The following is a 23136-nucleotide window of genomic DNA, read 5'->3' on the forward strand; positions in this document are numbered from 1 at the left end:
CAATTATGATTTTCCAAAATTACATTGTTTACCTTTTTTACCAGAGATTCTTAGTGGTGCTTGCCTAATGTTTTAGTATTAGGATAATACAGTGACTGTAGTTTACCCCCAAGGACACTTTTTTGTGTATTCAGAGTTGTATGAATATGCAAATACACATACCCTTTTATGCATGCATTCAATTATTTATGTGTGCTTTATCACTAATTTATAAGGTAGTGAGAAATGTCAGTTGTAATCAAGACATTGTGCTATATGAGAGTCAATATGCAAAGAGACATCCAAGTTTTCAGAAGGCTAGTTGTGAGCTTGGCTCCATATGAGTGTCCTAATATTATCTGCTTGCAATAGTGTAATTCTAATGCTCATTTCAAACCCTTCTTTGTCTTGTTTTGATTTCTGATGGAATTGATACTATATAATGTCATACTTGGACCCTATCATTTCTGATCATTGATAATGCAAGCTAGAATTGATGAGAGTTTAAGTCCATCATTATCCTTGTAATACATTCACATACCTTTCCCAGCAGAGAGATTCTTCAAGCATAATGCCATGAGTGATCATTGGGTTACCTGTTTTCTGGATCATTTGGAAGACACTTCCTTGATATGTAGCACATTTTTAACGGGATAGTCTTCCCTTCCTTGAGGTCTTGTAGGGAGAGAGTTGGAGAAGCTTGCTTCTGAAAGCCTGGTGAAGAATCCCAACTTACAGATGAACCAGTTGAGGAATTCTTAAAATAAGGAGAGATTTCCTTCATGTATTTGACTGGAATAGAGAAAAACAACGTAGAACTTTCAATATGCAATTCATGAAGTCTAAGCCCTACTTGAAGATGGGTGAGCCATAAACAGATAACTGCTCTATAACATTTAATGCCTAGGTAACAAACTAAGCAGAAACACAGGAAGCTTACCTGGTCACTATCCTCCCTTCTTTAATGAGAAGATTTGCATTTTATATATTATTTATAGGCTTTCTTATAAATCAGTATAAAATTATGCAAAGACCCTCTATTTGCAAGATTATTATTTTTTATTTCTCATGACACATTAGTGATTACCCCATCTGATGCTCTATACATAAATTAAAACAGTCATTAACAAAAACAGAGTTCACAGGTATGGGAAAAAAACAAATAATGTGATCACCATAGTCAAGGCAAGCTTAAGAGAAAGATTCATCACAACCTTTTCTTTGGATTATTCAGCTCCTAGAGAGCATGAGCCTTTAAATAACCAACATCTCTATCCTATCTAGCCAACTATCAAACTACAGTTACTTGTGTTTCTGTGATAAACACCACCAATGGCTACAGTTAGATAATACATTTGAAACTGCATGTGAATATGTTCTAGTTGTACATACAGTATATAGAATATAGTGTTGGTGTAGTGGTAAAGACATCAGGCTAGAAAGCAGGAGACTATGAGTTTTATCTTGCCTTAGGCATGAAGACAGCTGGGTGATTTTGAGCCAGTCACTTTTCTCAACCCTAGGAAGAAGGCAAGGGCAATCCACTTCCCCCCCCAAAAAAAACCTTATCAAGAAAACTGCTGGAACAGCCCAAGAAGTCATCAAAAGTCAAGACTGGCACCAAAAAAAAAAAAGAAAAGAAAAGAAAAGAAAACATTCCCTCTCTCTCTCTCTCTCTCTCTCTCTCTCTCCATCCATCATCTATCTATCTGAGTCTTAGAGAATGAAATAAAAATAATAATAAAAATAAATAATACAAAATAAATTTAAAAATAGCTGTAGCCTAACCATGTGTATATACGAAGAGCAATTTAAAGCAAAGGATAAACTTTTGTGCTGTAAATCTGATTCCAAAATGTAACATGCAAGCTCTTCCCTCTAATAAGACTATACTGTAATTGTTCCAAAATAGTAAAAACAGTTTAATTTCTGTTTTTTAAAATGATACTTTATCAGAATCCATAATAGCCACTGCATCACTAGGGCGCCATTGTGTCGTAGTGGTTAGAATGCAGCCTAACTTATGCTTACTCCAGGAGTTCAATTCTGAATGGCTCAAGGTTGACTCAGACTTCCATCCTTCCAAGGTTGGTAAAATGCAGACCCAGATTGTTGGGGCCAATATGCTTACTCTGTAAACTGTTTAGAAAGGACTGGAAAGCACTATGAAGCCGTATATAAGTCTAAGTGCTATTGCTATCATTCAAACCTCAAAATACACAAGAAATATTTGAGACACATAATTTTTGAAGATTTGTATAGAAAACATACAAACACTAACAGAAATTATAGAAAAATCTTGATGGCTACTCATAGCTCAGGCAAAAGGACAGATTTTTTTGGTTGCCAACTGTTTAATGTTGAAAAGCCTCTGATGACCTCTGCTGATGGGAAAATCTCATGAAGGAACAATCTTTTAGAATCTGGTACCCAAGAGTAGTTAGTGGTGGTAGTAATAGTAGTAGTAGTTGTAATTTATTATATGCCACCTGATTCCCAGTGATTCTGGGACATTGAAAGAATAAGCTTTCAAGGATATTATTAGATCATCCAAATAACAAACTGGCAATCAGTGGAGAGCTTTAAGAAATTCAGTCTTACTTCTCCTGTTGCAACACAGTTCTTGGCATCCACATACTGGACTAATTGAAGTTTTTAAATTCTTTCTGAAGATAGATCCAACTATAACGCACAAAGAAGTAAAGAATCCAAAGTGCGTGTGGGATGACGGCTGCTTGAACTGACACAGTAGGTGTAGATGCCATTCTTCCCAGGTTTAACTCAAGCATTAACAAATAAGCCTGCTCTTAGCAACAAACTTTTATTATTATTTTTTGCAGCCCTGTGGTGGCCTGATGACTGCAGCATAACTTTTCCAGTAGCAGCATGCACAATGAATCAATCACGCCATGACTATCGCATGCCAAAAAACACTCAGCACAGATCTACTCAACCCACATTCTCAAAATGCCAATATCGTTATGCAAATACACCAGATGGTAACTAACTCAAAGCCTTTCTCTTTCGCTTCAGGCCAATTCCAATATTGATACAAAAAAATAAAATAAATTTGTGTCCCAGGTTGTTGCTTTTACTGGAAACGCTTCATTAAATGTATTCGGTTTCTTTCCTTTTCTAGTTTGACATACCTCTTCAGAATAATCAGCCTTCTTATTAGTCCTCTGATGTGTTCTAAAAAAGGATTTTCTTTCTTTAAATTGCCAGGGTGCTTATGAATCGGGAATATGCATTTCCTATATGCCATGCACTACTCAATTCACAAGGCATCAGTACACCCTTTTGTATTGGCATGTTCTCTGAACTAAATGGCTGTGGCATGTTTTGCAGATGTTATTTTTTTGAAGGATGGAAACACTTCAGTGAAAACTATTTCAAGTAGGGTTAGGGCTCCATGCATGAGGTTGGACCTTGAAGCTAAGCTCTGATGCTCAACATATTGTTTTGTGATTGGTGCACCCTCCAGCAGCCACTTAAATTGGTTGAATGCAGCAGAGAAACTGCCCAAAATTTGCAAAAATATGCTGACCATTTTTTACACGTGTTCCCAGCTTGACAAAACAGATAAAGGTCCCCAGCTACACAAGCTGTTTTTGACTGCCAGCCAACATCACACTGAGTGCAGCCCTATGGGAACCTCTGTCATTGCAATGGGCAGTTGATCAGTTGATATGAGAAGGAGTGAAAAATAGCTTATGTATGCCAAGCTACATACTTCTGTACTTATTATTCAGCAGAAATGGGACATGCAAAGAAAACCATCCATCAAACATTTGGAAGAACGACATTTGTTACATACGGGCTAAAAGATTAGGTGACAGACAAGAAATAATAATAAAAAGCAATTACAATGACCTAGAATCACTTTCAAGAAGCAACGGAGAGAATTATCCTTGAGGAAAAAAGACCGAGTGGAGCATTCAGCGATGCAACAGAATGCCTCACTGTTTCTCTCTTGTCCTAGAAGAAAGATCTTACGGTATAGGAAAGCAGATTCATTTCAGTTTCTGAATCTTGATGGAATTGGGCTCAATGAACTTTTGAGTTCTCTGGTTCTATAATAATCCCACTAATGGAAACTGTTCTAGAAGATATGAATTGACTATAGAAAAGCTACATTCTGCTGATATTTTCTGCACCAAGGGTGAAAATACCCATAAAACTAGTAAAATGTCAAGGAAAAAAAATACGATATTGATTATACTTTAACATTCTGAAATGCTGGATACATGCTACAATTATCATTACTGATGTTATTTACAGTTCCTCAGATTTAGACTTATGATTACAAGAAATATAGCATACAGAAATACAAGAATAAGATCAAAGTGAAGTGTGTTTCAGGTAGGGCTTAATGACATAGCATCCATATATTGAAAACTAATACTCCACCAGCTGCCTTAACAGCCTCCACAAGAATATTTTCAGAACCTTCTCCAAAGGCTGAAGAGGCAAAATGAGCTTTAAGGCAAGGTAGAACTCTGATTGGTCTTTTCAGCAGTGAACTTCAAAAAACAAAAACCACAGCTGGCTGCATCCATGATTCTTTCCTACAGATGCACATTTATAGCTGTTCTAACACTGAAAAGATTACGGGCAAAGATATGAATCACAAGCAACTCCTTGTCCATCAACAAGGGAAATGATATTGACTTTGTTTCATGAATTGGAATTACTTCATTGCAGCTGATATTAAATAATTAAACCTAAAGGATGCAATAAATTATGAATATTTCATTTAGAGGGTGTGTTTTTTTTCTCAGAGAGGAATCTGCATTCAAGTCCCCACACAGAAATCTCTAAACCATTTGGTCAATGATAAAATATGTGAAAATTGGAAAATAATGCATAGTTTATATTATTTTTGGATCGTAAGGCTGGTATTCTTTTTGCAAATTATTCTGTAACCTATATTCCTTTTACAGATTCCAATAGGATGCTATTTTCTGTATTGCCATGCCTCCATTTCCTAAATCATGCACTCTGGCCATACACTCTATACTTCATGGAGGGTTGGTTTTGTTTTTGTTTTTTTGTTATTAATGAAAATATTCTTTAACAAAATAATAGTAATCAAAATGAAATGCAAACCCCCCAAAAAAAGGCACCAGATGCCCAAAATGTGTAAACCTGAGAATAGGAATAACAGTCCCTTTGAAACAGAGCCAGCCTGCCTGGAGCTTTGAAGTTTCTAGTGGCAAACTAATAATGTCACAGCATCTCTCTCTGGGGAAGGGGGATTTGGCCTGCTTTAACAAGTAATAATATCCATTTCTGAAGTGGTCAATCTTTGGGCCAATGACTCAGGCTTTCCTCAAATTAACTCAAATGCTTCCATGTGTTGGCATTTCCTTTAGAGATGCTTTGCAAAATTCTCTCCCCTCCCCTTCCCCCAAATCCAATGCACTTGGAGTTCAGACTGTGGGGGTTGCAGGTGTTTCCTTCTTTCTTTTTTGGTACACAGAAACAAACATGAAGCACAGAGCAAACAGTTTCAGCTCCATCAGTGGCATCCCTGCATCTCAGTTTCATCACTGGTCCTTGGAGAAACTAGAGGAAAAATTAATACTAATTAAAATAATATTTTATTTGTATACCGCCTTCTCCCGAAGGACTCAGGGCGGTGAACAGGCAGATAAAATATAAATACACACAATAATTAAAACATCCCTTAAAAACTAATTTAAATGCCCAAAATGTTAAAAACGTACTCCCATAAAATAACAAAATTTTAAAACCCATCCAATAAAAATAAAAATCAGGCTAGTCCAGCCATACGAAATAAATAAGTTTTAAGTTTGCGGCGAAAGGTCCTAAGGTCAGGTAATTGTCGAAGTCCGAGGGGAAGTTCGTTCCACAGGTCGGAGCTCCCACAGAGAAGGCCCTCCCCCTGGGGGCCGCCAGTCGACACTGTTTCGCTGACGGCACCCTGAGGAGTCCCTCTCTGTGGGAGCGTATCGGACGATGGGAGATAGAAGCCGGCAGTAGGCGGTCCCGTAGATAGCCCGGTCCTAAGCCATGGAGCGCTTTAAAGGTGGTAACCAATACCTTGAAGCGCACCCGGAAAACAACAGGTAGCCAGTGCAGTCTGCGCAGGATAGGTGTTATGTGGGAGCTCCGAGACGCTTCCTCAATAACCCGCAGCCGTTCTGAACTAGCTGAAGTCTCCGGTGCTCTTCAAGGGAGCCCCATGTAGAGAGCATTGCAGTAGTCCAGGCGAGAGGTAACGAGCATGAGTGACTGTGCATAAGGCATCCCGTCCAGGAAGGGACGAACTGGCGGATCAGGCGAACCTGATAAAATGCTCTCCTGGAGACGGTCGCCAAATGGTCTTCAAAGGACAACCGACCATCCAGGAGCACGCCCAAGTTGCGTACCTTCTCCATCGGGCCAATGATTCACCCCGACAGACAGCCGCATCTGCAGCTGACTGTACCGAGGTGCCGCATCCACAGCCACTCCGCCTTGGAGGGATTAAGTTTGAGCCTGTTCCTCCCCATCCAGACCCGCACGGCTTCCAGACACCGGGACAGCACTTCGACAGCTTCACTGGGTGGCCCGGGTGGAAAAGTACAGCTGGGTGTCATCAGCGACAGTTGGTATCTCACCCCAAAGCCACTGATGATCTCACCCAGCGGCTTCATATAGATGTTGAACAGGAGGGTGAGAGAATCGACCCCGCGGCACCCCACACATGAGGCACCTTGAGTCGATCTCTGCCCCCCTGTCAACACCGTCTGCGTCCGATCAGAGAGGTAGGAGGAGAACCACCGATAAACGGTGCCTCCCACTCCCAACCCCTCCAACCGGCGCAGCAGGATACCATGGTCGATGGTATCAAAAGCCGCTGAGAGGTCTAATAGGACCAGGGCAGAGGAGTAACCCCTATCCCTGGCCCTCCAGAGATCATCCACCAGTGCGACCAAAGCTGTCTCCGTACTGTATCCGGGCCGGAAGCCGGACTGGAACGGGTCTAGATAGACAGCTTCATCCAGGTACTGGGGTAGCTGACATGCCACCACACTCTCTACAACCTTCGCCGTAAAGCGAAGATTGGAGACTGGCCGGTAGTTCCCTAAAACAGCTGGGTCCAGGGAAGGCTTCTTGAGGAGGGGTCTCACCACCGCCTCTTTCAAGGCCGCGGGAAAGACCCCCTCCCGCAAAGAAGCATTTGTAATCCCCTGGAGCCAGCCTCGTGTCACCTCCTGAGTAGCCAGTACTAACCAGGAGGGGCACGGATCCAGTAAACATGTGGTGGCGTTCAGCCTACCCAGCAACCTGTCCATGTCCTCGGGAGTCACAGGATCAAAGTCATCCCAAACCACCTCAACAAGACGGGCCTCAGAACCCTCGCCTGTTGTTGTTCTGTTGCTAGGTCGTGTCTGACTCCTTGCAACCCCATAAATCATAGCACACCACACTCCCTCTCCCATCCTCCATTGTATCCTGGAGTTTGCCCAAATTCACGTTCATTGTATCAATGACACTATCTAATCATCTCATCGTCTGCCATTCCCTTTTGCCTTCAATCTTTCCCAATAACAGGGTCTTTTCCAATGAGTCCTCACTTCTTCTTTGTGGGCCAAAGTATTTGAGCTTCACCTTCACTATCTGGCCTTCCAAAGAACATTCAGGTTGATTTCCTTTAGGATTCATTTATTTGATCTCCTTGCAGTCCAGGGGACTTTCAAGAGTCTTCTCCAACACCACAGTTTGAAAGTATCAGTTCTTTAGTGCTCAGCCTTCCTGTAGTCCAATTCTCACAGCCATCCCATACTAGGAAAGCCGTAGCTTTGATTATACAGACCTTTGTTGGCAAGGTGATGTCTCTGCTTTTTAATATGCTATCTAGGTTTCCCATACTTTTCCTCCCAAGGAGCAAGTGTCTTTTAATTTCAGTCGCCATGAAAATAAAATCTGTCACTGCTTCCATTTCTTCCCCTTATATTTGTCAGGAAATGATGGGACCAGATGCCGTAATCTGAATTTTTTAAAAAAGCTGAGTTTCAAACCAACTGTTGCACTCTCCTCTTTTACTCTCAAGAGGGTCTAATTCCACTTCACTTTCTGCCACTAGAGAAGTATCATCTGCATATCTGATGATGTTGATATTTCTCCGGTCAATCTTAATTCTGTCTTTTGATTCATCCAGCCCAGTGTTTAGTATGATGTACTCTGCATATAAGTTAAATAAACAGGGTGCCTTGTTGTGCTCCTCTTCTTACTTTGAATCAATCAGTTCTTCCATGTATTTATTTATTTATTTATTTATTTATTGATCATATTTATATACCGCCCTATCTCCCGAAGGACTCAGGGCGGTTTACAGGCACTTAAAAAACACATAAATACAATATAAAAAACAATTAAAAAACTTATTCTAAAAGCCCAATAATTAAAAAATATAAAAAATAAAACCCAATTAAAAACCCATAAATTTAAAATCTAGCTCAGTCCTGCGCAATTAAATAAGTATGTTTTAAGCTCGCGGGGGAAGGTCCGAAGGTCCGGAAGCTGACGGAGTCCGGGGGGTAGTTCGTTCCAGAGGGTGGGAGCCCCCACAGAGAAGGCCCTTCCTGGGCGCCGCCAGACGACATTGCCTCGCTGACGGCACCCTGAGGAGTCCCTCTGTGAGAGCGCACGGTCGGTGAGAGGTATTCGGTAGCAGTAGGCGGTCCCGTAAATAACCCGGCCCTATGCCATGGAGCGCTTTAAAGATGGTCACCAAAACCTTGAAGCGCACCCGGAAGGCCACAGGTAGCCAGTGCAGTCTGCGCAGGATAGGTGTTATGCGGGAGCCACGAGGGGCTCCCTCTATCACCCGCGCAGCCGCATTCTGGACTAACTGTAGCCTCCGGATGCCCTTCAAGGGGAGCCCCATGTAGAGAGCATTGCAGTAATCCAGGCGAGACGTCACGAGTGCGTGAGTGACCGTGCACAGGGCATCCCGGTCCAGAAAGGGGCGCAACTGGCGCACCAGGCGAACCTGGTGGAAAGCTCTCCTGGAGACGGCCGTCAAATGATCTTCTAGAGACAGCCGCTCATCCAGGAGGACGCTGTTGCGCACCTCTCCATCGGGGCCAATGACTCGCCACCGATGGTCAGCCGCGATTTAGCTGACTGTACCGGGATGCCGCATCCACAGCCACTCTGTCTTGGAGGGATTGAGCTTGAGCCTGTTTCTCCCCATCCAGACCCGCACGGCCTCCAGACACCGGGACAGCACTCGATAGCTTCGTTGGGGTGGTCCGTGTGAAAAGTACAGCTGGGTGTCATCCGCATACAGCTGGTACTCACACCGAAACCACTGATGATCTCACCCAGCGGCTTCATGTAGATGTTGAACAGAAGGGCGAGAGGATCGACCCCGCGGCACCCCACAAGTGAGGCGCCGGGCCGACCTCTGCCCCCTGTCAACACCGATCATGCATCGTCGGAGAGATAGGAGGAGAACCACCGATAAACGGTGCCTCCCACTCCCAATCCTCCAACCGCGCAGCAGGATACCATGGTCGATGGTATCGAAAGCCGCTGAGAGGTCTAATAGGACCAGGGCAGAGGAACAACCCTCATCCCTGGCCCTCCAGAGATCATCCACCAACGCGACCAAAGCCGCCTCCGTGCTGTAACCGGGCCGGAAACCGGACTGGAACGGGTCTAGATAGACAGTTTCCTCCAGGTGTAAGGGAAACTGATATGCCACCATATTTCTACAACCTTCGCCAAGCAAGGTTGGAGACCGGACGATAATTACCTAAAACAGCCGGGTCCAGGAAGGCTTCTTAAGGAGGGTCTCACCACCGCCTCTTTCAAGGCGGCCGGAAAGACACCCTCCACCAAAGAAGCGGTCGAATCGCCTGAGCCAGCCTCGTGTCACCTCCTGAGTGGCCAGCACCAGCCAGGAGGGCACGGGTCCAGTAAACACGTGGTGGCATTCAACCTACCCAACAACCTGTCCATGTCCTCGGAGCCACAGGGTCAAACTCATCCCAAACAATGTCACCAAGACCACCTCGAGCGTCTCACCTGAGTCACCGCAATTTTGGTCCAACCATCCCGGCTGAACGATTTTATCGATAGATAATCATTAAACTCCTCAGCACGCCCCTGCAACGGGTCATCCCGCTCCCCTGGTGAAGGAGGGAACGAGTCACCCAAACAGGGCGGCTGGGCGGTTATCTGCCGACGCAATGAGGGAGGAGGCGAGCAACGCCGCTTCCTCAATGCCACTAGGTAAGTCCTAGTATAGGACTTCACTAGTGTCCGATCAGCCTCTGAACGGCTAGACCTCCAGGAACTCTCTAGGCGCCTTCTCCGGCGCTTCATCCCTCTCAGCTCCTCGGAGAACCAAGGAGCCGGTTGGGACCTGCGCCGGGTCAGAGGCCGCAGAGGCACGACACGATCTAAGGCCCCCGTCGCGGCCCGTTCCCAGGCCGCAACAAGTTCCTCAGACGTGCCGTGAGCCAGACCCTCAGGAAATGGCCCAAGCTCTGTCCGGAACCTCTCCGGGTCTATCAGGCGCCTGGGACGGAACCAACGCATCGGCTCCGTCTCCCTGCGATGTTGGATGGCGGTCAGAAAGTCTAGGCGAAGGAGAGAGTGATCTGACCATGACAAAGGTTCAGTGACTATTTCCTTTAAGTCCAGATCTCTCAACCACTGACCAGAGACAAAAATCAGATCGAGTGTACCACCCCCGATGTGGGTAGGGCCATCAACTACTTGAGTCAGGTCTAGGGCCGTCATGGAAGCCGTGAACTCCCGAGCTGCTGTCGATGACGAGCCGGAAGATGGCAAGTTAAAGTCCCCCATGACTAAAAGTCTGGGGGTCTCAACTGCCACCCCAGCAAGCACCTCCATGTCTGACTTTAACTGATTTTAACTGACTTTAAGGGCCTCTGGTGGCTCAGATTGCTAAGACAGTCTGTTATTAACACAGCTGCTTGCAATTACTGCAAGTTCAAGCCCCACCAGGCCCAAGGTTGACTCAGCCTTCCATCCTTTATAAGGTAGGTAAAATGAGGACCCAGATTGTTGGGGGCAATAAGTTGACTTTGTATATAATATACAAATGGATGAAGACTATTGCTTAACATAGTGTAAGCCACCCTGAGTCTTCGGAGAACGGCGGGATATAAATGCAAATTTTTTAAAAAAACTGTTGCTCCTTGACCCTCACAGATTTCTCAGGAGGCAGGCTAGGTGGTCTGGTAGTCCCATCTTTTTAAGATCTTGTCATTGTTATAATCTATAACTAATTTATAATCATATTATAATCTATATCAGGGCTGTCAAACTCCTGGCCCATGGGCCAGATGTGTCACATGCTGGCCATGCCCGGGTTAGTGAAGGGGAAAAAAGTCAGGATACATCATGTGACGCCACCTTGCCAACATGTGTTTGACACCCCTGATCTACATAATCAAAGGCTTCAGCATAGTCAATGAAGCAGAAGTAGATGTCTTTCTGGACTCCCTTGCTTTCTCCATAATCCAGCGAATGTTGGCAATTTGATCTCTATTTCCCCTGCTTCTTTGAAGCCTACCTTGTAGTACTGGTAGTTCTTGCTTCGCATATCGCTGAAACTTAGCTTGCTGGATTTTGAGCATGACTGTTGTGTCTGAGCCCCCCCCCCAAGGTTGCTAATGTGTGAAAGGAGCACAATTGTGCAGTGTGTGTGTGTGTATAGTTTTTTTCTCTAATCTAAGAAATTAGGTTAACCATTTCCAAACAAACTCCCATCATCTTCACCAATCATTCCTCCATTTTGAGTAGTATCAAACCATTTACTTTTGAACATAATAGTATTACTGCAGTTGTCACACATAAAAAAATATCCACAACCTTTTTCTAGATGCTTGTCCATTAGTCTCAAAAGAAAAATCTCTGGTTTCTATGTATGTTAACCTTTTAAAACTTCTTAATTAATGTATGTATTTAAATCCAAAATTTTCTGGGTTTTTTACATGTCCACCAAGCATGTCCCTTGAAAATGGAAATCATGAAATGTCCCTGTCAAGCATAATTCCTACAGTCTTTAAAAAATGAAAACAGGCAGCCATGTCAATGCAAAAGGAGGAATTAGAATAGGAGGTGGAGAAGGATACTACTTCCTTTCAGTTGCTGCTAGTTCATTTATCTTCTCTTGAAAGAATGGAATATGAAAGAACGCCTTCTAATTTTTCATTTTTCTTCCACTGTGAAAAAAGACCTTGTTTTTTCCACTTCATTCTCAGAGTGCTTTATAATTTATTTTGGTGCTGTATTGAACTTATGACAATGATACAGTACATAATGTTGTTGTGCTTTTAACAATGACTTAGCTATCATTATCCTAGTGGACAGTCACTTAAAGAGACCCAGCATCTCTAATGCAATCCTTGGTTGACTAAAGAGAGGAACAAAGTCAAGATCACATGAAGCATTAATACCACTTTGTAAAATCTTACTCAGACCACATGTGGAATACTGCATCCAGTTTTGGTCATCACATTATAAAAAGATGTTGAGACTTTGAAGAGTGCAGGAAAGAGCAACTAAGATGGTTAAGGGCCTGGAGACTAAAACGTGGATGCTTGTAGGAATTGGGCATGGCTAGTCTAGAGAAAAGAAGGACTAAGGGTGACATGCTAGCAGTGTTACCATATTTGAGGGGCTGCCACAAAGAAAAGGGGGTCAACCTATTTTCCAAAGCAACAGAGGGCAAGACAAGAAACAATGGATGGAAATTAATCAAGGAGACAAGCAATCTAGAAGCAAGGAGAAACTTCCTAACAGTTAGAACAGTTAACCAGTGGAATGGCTTGTCTTCAGAAGTTGTGGGTGCTCCCTCACTGGAAGCTTTTAAGTGTCAGCTTTGGAAGGCATACTAGGCCAGAAGCTTCCGTGCTGCCACTTTCTCATGTGTGGGAAAGTAGGAGGGGGGAATTTAGTAGGGGGGTTGTCTTTAGACATAATAACATTCTTCAGGTTAGTCAAGGTCAGGCCGATCCTGCATCTGGAGAAGGAGTGGTCGGAGTGCTGTCTCGAGATGGGATGGTTAGCGATTGGAGTATGTGATTGACTGCGGAGTCAGGGGAGTGTTGTGGGTTGATTTACTGAGGGAAAACCTGGACCTATCAGATTTGGATTTTCCCAGATGTGCCAGTTTACCTATCCTAGTAAAAAGAACTTTGAAAGATGCTTGCTTCAGAGTTTTTACTTGGAATGGGAGATTTTTTCTGGAACGCTGACATTAAGAAGAGACTGGACAGCCCCTTCTCTGAAATGGTATAGGGTCTCCTGTTTGAACAGGAAGTTGGACTAGAAGATCCTCAAGGTCCTTTCCAACTCTTATTATTCTGTACTCTGTCTGTATTCTCTATTGCAGAATCTTCCAGTCTGCCTGTACTTCTGAAGAAGCCCCCCTTGGGATATAATTGAAGCATGAAAAACAAAAAAACTTGTGGACCCCTTAGAGAGATACATAAACACATCAAAGAGATACATCAAATACATAACACAAACCACATCCCTTTTCTTCCTTGTAACTAATATTAAGTAGATCAGTCCAGTATTTCCCCAATGAAGCTTTCACTGAAATGGCCTTCTCTGTTGAGAAGTGAACTTCTTTTCCATCCAGCTGAGTGAGTGGTTTAAACAGACAGAAGAAAATGTTGAGAGCAGCAATCTTTGCCTTTTGAGTGGTCACGTGGATTAGATCAAATAATGGTGACTTTAAAGTTGGGAGTTGCAAGGTCAGAGAACATTTTACTTAGTGAAAGCTAGTGATGAAGCCATCTAGCGAATACTCTGAACCATTTGGAAGATATACTTCCGCCCCTAAAATTATAGCTCTTACATACATTTGTTTCCAATGAGTGCTCATTTCAAGTTTGTGTAACATACATCTCCACTTCAAAGTTGAAGGTGCTCTATGGGGAATTTACGTTGCTCATTTGATGTGCAATGTGAAACTCTGTTAAGTATAGCCCTTGCATTCCTTTGCTGTATACCACACTGTTTCATCTTTTGGCACTCTTAGGCATGAAAAGCAATTATTGGCTTATCCTGAGGCAACAATTAATTAAATGCCACTCATCCCAATCCTGACTTTGCTGTCCTGCGTTTTACCTTTGCCTCATTCAAGGTTGATTTATATTATTCAATCACCTTCATCCTGCCTTCAGAAATTCCTTGAGATTTTGTTAAACATGGGCGTCATTAAACATGGGATTCACAACCTACTGCTTATGGGGGGAAATGAGGGTAGGCATTAGTTGCACACACATTCAATGATTCTTTCTGTTGTGCATTCAATGAAAGTTTGATCAAACGGGCATTAACAGTTGGAAACACTTTTCTCCCACCCCACAAAAACTTCACCTACTGATTTTGGAACATCAAACTATTCCTAGAGTTCTTGGCAACCTAACTCGGAAATCAAGCAAGGCTTTCCTGTTTTCTTAGTACAGTCTTAGAATGAACATCTTGCTCACCAGTGAAAAGATTTGGTAGAAAAGAAGGAGGTCACTCTGTCCCTCTTTTACTGGCTTCCCATTCTCATTCAGCTAGACCAGGGGTGTCAAACTCGCACTATCACAGTGGCATCATGTGACTTAGCCAGACTTTCCCCCCATTTGCTAAACTAGGTGGGAGCCGTGAGTTTGACACCCCTGAGCTAGACAGATAGTATATTTCTAATGGAATGTTAACTTTTTTGTGCTTATTGATAAAGCTGTGCTTGTAATTTTACCGACAGTTACCTGAGACTGGAAAGATAAAGAATGTCCATTTTTGTCTCACGTATCAGTCAGAGATTCAAGAACTGCAATAAGGCTGAATCAATTTCTTTCAGGGAATAACTTCAAAGGGAGCCACTGTGACTCACTACATTGGACTAAGAATATATGTGTTGCCTTTCTCTGACAAGTCCCAGGAAATTCTGGGCCTAGAAAGGCAAAAACTGTCTAGTCTTATCCTTCAGTAACATGAACAACTGCCATTCAAGAAGGAAATATTGGTCCAAAATGAATATAAAGGTCATCAACATATTCTGGCATTCAAATTCAAACCCTCTACTTTATTTCTCCCCTCTTTTCTACATTAGCTTTATAGTTTGTGTAAGCCTGAGGGAAGAGTCTGTCTCACTTTGGTTTATGTAGGCCCTTCTAAGAAGACAATAATCAGAAAGATAGTATACAACACAACAAATCAATACACAGCAAACCATGGAGAATTTATTTCCTTCATTTGAACCGAGGTGGTGCAGTGGTTAGAATGCAGTACTGCAGCTAATTCTGCTGACTGCCTGCGGTTGGCAGTTCGAGTCTCACCAGTGGTGGTGCAGTGGTTAGAGGGCAGCTACTTCTGCTGACTGCCAGCTGACTGCAATTTGGCAGTTCGAATCTCACCAGACTCAAGGTTGTCTCAGCTGCAATGGGTAAAATGAGGAGCCAGATTGTTGGGGGCAATATGCTGACTCTGTAAAACCACTTAGAGAGGGCCGGAAAGTACTGTGAAGCAGTAGATAAGTCTAAGTACTATTGCTATTCAGAACCATATAATTCTAGCGTTCTCCATATGATTCTAGAGTTCTCTTTGGGGTTCCAGGCATAGTGGTATGTGAGCCACCAATGGAATGGAATGGAATGGAATGGAATGGAATGGAATGGAACGGAACGGAATTCTTTATTGGCAAAGTGTGATTGGACACACAAGGAAATTGTCTCTGGTGCATAAGTTCTCAGGAGAACGGTGGTCCAACTTCATGCACTTAACCAGAGAATATAACATTCTATAAAAGGATATTGCTGCTGTTTGCAGAAAGTTGCGGCTGCTGCTGTATTGAGTTTCACAAATGAAGCCTCTGGTCCCGGTGCCTGGGTGAGACCAGGGCCTGGGAGGGGAAAAGCCGTGAGTGGGTGAGGAAGAAATCCTCATGTCCTATGCCATTAACTATAAATAGCACCCTCCCTCTTTCAGACATTTGAGCTTCCCTCTGATTTCTTCCCAAGTCATTAATCCAGGCAGACAGGGCTTGTCAATGATGATTATAGTACTCAGAAAGTCACTGGTTGTTTTTTTAATGATAATAGTAAAAATTGCAGAACAAAGTTAAAACCATGCTCTAAAGGTTTACATCTTTTCAAAAAAATTGTTCAAGCAATAGAAAATGACCTAGCTGAGTATCTCATAAATCAGAGTTCAACAACAATATACTAGCAAAATCAGATAAGTTGTGTACAAGAACCAATTTTTCATGCAAAAATCTATTAAGGGAGAAAACAGGAAAGGCAGAATACAATATTCCAATGAAGTATACTATTAGGACAGTGAATGCAAATGTCATAAAGGCTTCTCTGAATTTTTGTCTACATATCCTACCTACCTAAATCAGAAGAGTCAGAGGAATCATTGGATAGAGACAGGGTGAAACTAGAGCGAGGATTAGAAAGTATTGCTGGATCCCCCAGAAGTTTATTTGTAATAGTAACCATCCAAACCCACTGAAAATCACTAGCAAGCAAGGACATTGATGGATGCCCAATATTTTTTGAAACCAGAGAGACTGTGTCATTAATCACTTTGTCCAGGAAGTCTGAGAGTTTCTACTACATTTGTCCTAAATATTGCTGCACATTATGGATCAGCAACCTCTTCAATTCCATAAGATCTTTTGGATACTCCATCCCTACCCCAAACATCACTTAAAGTCTCAAAAGGGGTAACACTCAGAAGATCTTATGTGTAAACCAGGAGTGGATTCTACTTACCTTTACTACCAGTTTGCAATGGGACTATGCGTGCTCGCTTGCTTTGCTCGTGCATACATGTGTGCTTCTGCACATGTGCAAATCACCCTGATGATGTGGTGGCAGGTGGACAGAGCCTCCCACCATTTTTACTACTGGTTCGATAGAACCGGACCGAATCGGGAACAACCTACCACTGGTATAAACTCCAAAACCTCATGAATTCTCACCCAATCACCAAATTCCCAGCAGATTAATTAACTTTGGCAAACTTTAGCCAGTTTTAATATTTTAAAATTATTTTTATTTAAATTTGTGCTGTTCTGATGCTTCCAAGGACACACACACACGAAATTCAGCAGCATCCTAATTCTTCTAAGTTAGAGTAGTGGTCTCTAAGTCATAAATCATCTCAGTCTATCTGAATATTCCATTCTTCATATAAATAGGAAACTGAGCATGCTCTTGATTTGTAGAATAATAGCATTGAGTCTTTGAACTATCCATGATCAACATTTAAAAATAAACCTAGAAGATAAAATCCATATTGAAATTCAGAATGTGACCTGATGTCTTATAGACTGAAAGAAATTGCATTGGTAATATGAATTTCTGCCTTCCTATTCATTAATATTTTATTTGAAAACTCAAAATATTTCTCAGAAGCTTTTTCAAAAATAAGTTAAAACTGAATCATTGTATACTTCTTAAGCTAGACTTTTCGCAGTCTAAAGAAAGATCTTAATCATTCCTGACTGGTCTGTGATGAACTTTACCAGTAAGAAAGAGCTTAGCAACATCCATATTATTATATATTATATTTATAATATTATAAAGCAAAAAGCGTGGGCTTCTTTAACACCAGATGGCAAAGATTTAAAATAGGCTATAAAACATACTTTTGTAAGCAACTGAATGGAAAACCTACTGTCAACATTATGGATTTACTTCTCCACCCACAGAAAAATATGCTGCAAAGCCTATGATGATATATATTCATTTTCATTTTACGTAAATGACCAAACATAGCATTTTTTTAAAGTTCCACTGGAAGTCACAGAGATAAATTGATTTGGAGTTTCCCTCCAGGACTGTCTTTAGTCATTCTTCTTCTCATTGCTGGCAATAGCAAGAATCAGCAAATACAATGCCAGTAGGCTGTGTACGAGGAGATAAAGAGGCAATGAAAAGAAAACCCAGTACTCACTACCTTTAATATATAGAAGTAATTGTTTTCCTATGCCCAGAATCTTAGGAGTTGGCTGCTTTAGGGCTGAAAATGAAGATCCATCACTGCCAAGGATCATAAACTCCCCCCCACCATTGGGATCTCATGAGGTTCTTTGAAATTAATGCAGGAGGAAAAGTTCAGAAAAGAAGTTACTTTTAGCAAGAGCCATCTCTGAGTGTTAAGTCCTATAGCACAGCTAGGTGACCATTTGTGAAACTCAATACGCCTTGACTAAAGTACAGGTAGCCCTCGCCTTATAACCAATTGTTTAGTGACCATTTGAAGTTACAACAGGAAAAAAAGTGACTTCTGACCAGTTTTCACACTTATAGCATCCACATGGTCACGTGATCAAAATTCAGATGCTTGGCAACTGGCATGTATTTTATGACAGTTTCACTGTTCTAGTATCATGTGATCATCATTTGTAACCTTCCCAGCCACTTCTGACAAGCAAAATCAATAACGGAAGCCATATTTGTTTAACAACTGTAGTGATTCACCTAATAACTGTGGCAAGAAAGGTTGCAAAAATGGGGCAAAACTCACTTAACACTTGTCTTGCTTAAGACAATTGTTCCATTGCTTTTCAATGAAAGTTTTGGGTTCAATTGCAGTTGTAAATCAAGAACTACCTGTATTTGGATATAACAGATATCAGTGGATATACAGAATGCATGATTCTCAATTAAAAGATAATCGTGCTGAGATATATAGTTTATTGCAGGATACAATCTGAATTGGTCACCGGGACTGAAAGTTTATTCATTCGAACTTTCAGGTTTATGCTGGAGCCCATCATCAGGGAACTTCTCTCTCTCCAGAATATTATATAATTATTCTATTCTATTCTATTCTATTCTATTCTATTCCATTCCATTCCATTCCATTCCATTCCATTCCATTCCATTCCATTCCATTGGTGGCTCACATACCACTATGCCTGGAATATATATGAAAATATGGTATGTGTGTGCATAGATACACTAGGTATATATTTCCAGCTTTTTTAAAAGTAGATTCTAGTCTCCCTAGAAATAGGCTCAGGTCATCTTGAAATTATCCTGAAATCTATATATTTGGGAATTATAGCCATTAAACTCAATTGGATTTGCTTCTAAGTATAGAAGAATAGGATTAATATACAACCATGGGTTTTCACAGTGCTGGCAAAGGGGAGATATGACGACTCATGCATTTAAAAGCACAAAATTATTATATAAATGGACTCTAGGAAATCAAAGTCAAAATATTAGGAGGACTGAATTTGGCCATGCTAGTTTTGCAGTACAGAAAAAGAAAATCACAGAAAATGAGATCTGCACAGACTAGAATTTATTTGAACCCAAAAAATACATATTTTTCCTATCTTGCTTCAATAAAAGGCAGAGAATTCTAAAGGAACAATATGCCATCATTATAATATGACCAGGTTTTAACTGTGATAGTAATCTCTGTATTCCAGTCATAGTATTTCGTATGTCCTTTCCTATTCCATTACAGCTAGAACATGCCTCTATATTTAGAGTAGAAAGAACAACCTGTGGCTCTCCAGATATTTAAAGCTTAACTGCCATAAGCCTTAGCAGGACAGTCAGTGGAATCCTAGGAGCTGCAGTTCAAAACATACAGAATGTACCAAGTGGCTACTCCTGTTTGAAATAGTAAGATGTACTAAATTTTCCTTATTTCTATTTTTATAATGAATACCTTATGAAACTGAAACTCATGTGCCACATTTTGTGTATATGCATATAACAATCTTATAAGATTTTGAGAGACACAAAATACAGTTTACCTTTATCATAAACACACTACAGTGACTGTAATACTTCACTTAACTGTTTCTTCTGGTGACCAAATTGTCTGGTAACCAGAGTGTCTGATGAAGAACTCTCAGAACTCAAAGGCTGGCAGTAAGCTTCCATAACATTGTTTGCCCAACAATAAAGGCAAAAGTAAAGGTTTCCTCTGTCCAGTGATCTCTAACTCTAGGGAGTGGTGCTCATCTCAGTGTCTTAGCGGAGGGAACCAGCGATGTCCGAAGACATTTCCGTGGTTGTGTGACTATATGCCGAGGCACATGGAACACTGTCACCTTCCCACGAAATGGTACCTATTAATCTACTTATATTTGCATGCTTTTGAATTGCTAGGTAGGCAGGATCTGGGGGAAGTAGCAGCAGCTCACCCTGTTGCACGGCACTGGGTGTTGTCAGTTTCCAGCTGACAAGCTCAGTGTCTATAACCGCTGAGCCATGGCAATATTGGTCAATAATATATTCACTCTATAAATTTAGATTCTTTTTCTTAATAGCCTAGATCATAATTGCTTTCCTTCAGTTTGAGAGTCAAACATGTGCCATCTATACCAGGGGTGGTATTCACTTACCTTCGCTACCGGTTCGCAAATATGAGTGCGCGTGCACGCAAGTGTGCTATGTTTGCATGCACAGAGGGTCAAAAATGGGATGTGATGACATTTGGGTGGGTGGGAAGAGCCTCCTGCCACTGGCGCTACTGTACTGCGTGGTCTGGATAGAGCCGGCTGAATTTCACCATTAATCTGTACCATCCCTGCTGACTAAAAGCTACAAAACTGCACTCTGGATAAGAAGCATGAAATATCAACAAATGCTTCCTTTTGTTTCTTCTGTCACCCATTTGTACATTTTGAACATAAATATAATAAGAAATCAGAATTTTATGTCATTAGCTTTGTGGGAAAAGGCAAAAATTTTACGGATGAATGAACTGTTCAGTTGGAACTGAATAGCATCCTGGACAGTCAGTTTCCCACCCTGGAATGAAGCAAATTTGCTGTTCAGGGGAGTTGCCGTGTGTGTGTGTGTGTGTGTGTGTGTGTGTGTGTGTGTGTGTGTGTGTGTCCTAGAATCTTGAGGCCCAAGTGATCATTGTGGCAGGAAGTGCTTATTGTCAACTTTGGTTGGTATGCCAACTATGCCTTTTTTTCATAATGGGCAACTCTATGTAGTGTTAGAGATTGCAGCTGGTACAGTATGGGGGTAAAACAGTTGGGGGGGGGGCGCCTGGCTATATAAACTTTATGGCAATAGAAATAGCACTTAGACTTATAATCCACTTTATAGTGCTTTATAGCCTTCTCTAAGCGGTTTACAGAGTCAGCATATTGCCCCCAACAATCTGGGCCTTCATTTTACCCACCTCGGAAGGATGGAAGGCTAAGTCAACCTTGAGTTGACCTTTGGCAATGAGCAGAATTAGCCTGCAATACTGCATTCTAATCACCGCTCCACAATGGCTCTTATAATTCTATTTAAGCCAGAAGTCAAGCCAGTTTCAAGCTTTTGCTTCTGATATATAATTGTTTTGAACAATTTGGTATATCTGTCAAACTTCATATTCCGGGCAGGCTGATCACCCATCTTATTAGGGAAAGTCCTGCTGCTAGTTTCAACAATGAGAGGTAGTTGTCTTGCTGTTTATTCACAGGCAGGCCTTCTCTGTGGAAGCGAATGGTATTGTTTCAATCTAAAATTCATGATGCAGCTACTGTAACATGAAGGTTTTTTTTTCTTCATCTGCAAGAATATTCAATTAATGCTTCCATTTTCTTTTTATTCACTTCTTCTTTTAATGAATAAGTTTTGGTACAATATTAATGCATTCTGTTTATTGTTGTGCTTGCCTCCACTTTCATCCACATATGGCAATCCTGGGAATCTATAAGAATCTATTAACTTTTAACCACCATTTCCCATTTTGGGCAAAGTGGCCTTACAATTAGCAAATAACAGGCAGAAGACAGAGAGAAGTCCTGCCAGTGCTCACTTTCAATTTATAGGACAAGATGGGATCTCCGTCCCAATAAATCTGAGTGTAGTACTCTTAATCTGGAACTTTTTATGGGTGACAGATTCTCTAGATTGAAATCCACAGAAATCAGGTATAAATGTCTGAAAAAGACATTGATTCAATAAAGACTACTACCAAAATTCTACCAAAATAGGTTTACCCTTCCTTCCTTCCTTCCTTCCTTCCTTCCTCCCTCCCTCCCACCCTTCCTCCCACCCTTCCTTCCTTCTTGAAATGTGATTTTATAAATCAGGGTTAATTGCTGATCTGAATTTAAGCTTAGATTTATATATTTGCCTATGCCCAGGATCAGATACGCAGAATATGCAGCCTCCTCATTGCAGATTATGGATTAAAAGGCACATTCAAAATTTCTTATGCCTGGCTGAACATAAACTGTTCATACACCAAACAAAACTTGTTATACCTGATTGTTGATGGAATAGAGCCATCAATTTGTAAAATCAAGACTTACCTGCTAAGATAAGTCAAAAGACTAGCTTTTCTTTTTAAAGAATCAAAATGAAAGCATCAGCTTCTAATTTTAATGTACATTTATTTAGGCCTTGCTAATTATTTGTACAGTGAAACTGCATGCTATTTGAACAGATTTATTACTTATATACACATTAAAATACACAACTACACTATAGCTGCACTGCTGCTTATTATCATTAAATCTAGAAGTGGCTTTGATTTAATTAGCATTCAGAGAGAATTCATACTGTCAGTATCGAGGCTAAACTATGAATAATCAGAGTAACCAGAATAAATTCTCAATTTCCGATGCCTTTTAGGCCATATCTATAATCCCGGGCTCTTTAGATTAGATGTCATAACTGGGTTTATATATTACGAAAAATATAATTGATTATTTATTTTGTTATATTTATATTGAACCTTTCCTCCAGGAGCTGAAGGCAGTGCACATAGCATGGCCTCCTTCAATTCTTCCCCCCACCCCAAATAACCCTGTATGGTAAGTGTGCTGGAGGAAATTAGTTGTAAAATTAATCAGTGAGCTTCCATAGTTGAGGATGGATTAAACCCTGTATCATCCTAGTTCAATGCCAAATTCACTAATTCATGGTTTACAGTTTAGCATGATACATGAACTCAACTGAACGTCTTTTTAACAATCCATCAGTGTTACCCATTCTCTTTCATACATCCTAAGGGAATGTTTGTGGTGAATTTGAGGCACTACAGGAGCCACTATTTTATGGACTTAAATTCTGTCAAAATTTACTGATTGGAATGAAAGAAAATAAGTTATTATGTCATAATAGAGACTTAGTAATCAAGTTTCCTCCATAGAAATACAGAGAAAAATTAAAT

General features: G+C 41.3%; 1 protein-coding gene across 1 annotated transcript in view; it reads right to left on the minus strand.

Annotated features, from left to right (window-relative positions):
- Window positions 1-23136, minus strand: part of SNTA1 (syntrophin alpha 1) — a 64980-nt gene that overhangs the window by 13439 nt on the left and 28405 nt on the right. Inside the window, 1 exon segment of the mRNA XM_058175392.1 lies at window positions 576-771. Coding sequence (XP_058031375.1) covers window positions 576-771 — 196 coding nt within the window.

Source organism: Ahaetulla prasina, chromosome 3, assembly GCF_028640845.1.
Source record: "Ahaetulla prasina isolate Xishuangbanna chromosome 3, ASM2864084v1, whole genome shotgun sequence".
Taxonomy (NCBI): domain Eukaryota; kingdom Metazoa; phylum Chordata; class Lepidosauria; order Squamata; family Colubridae; genus Ahaetulla; species Ahaetulla prasina.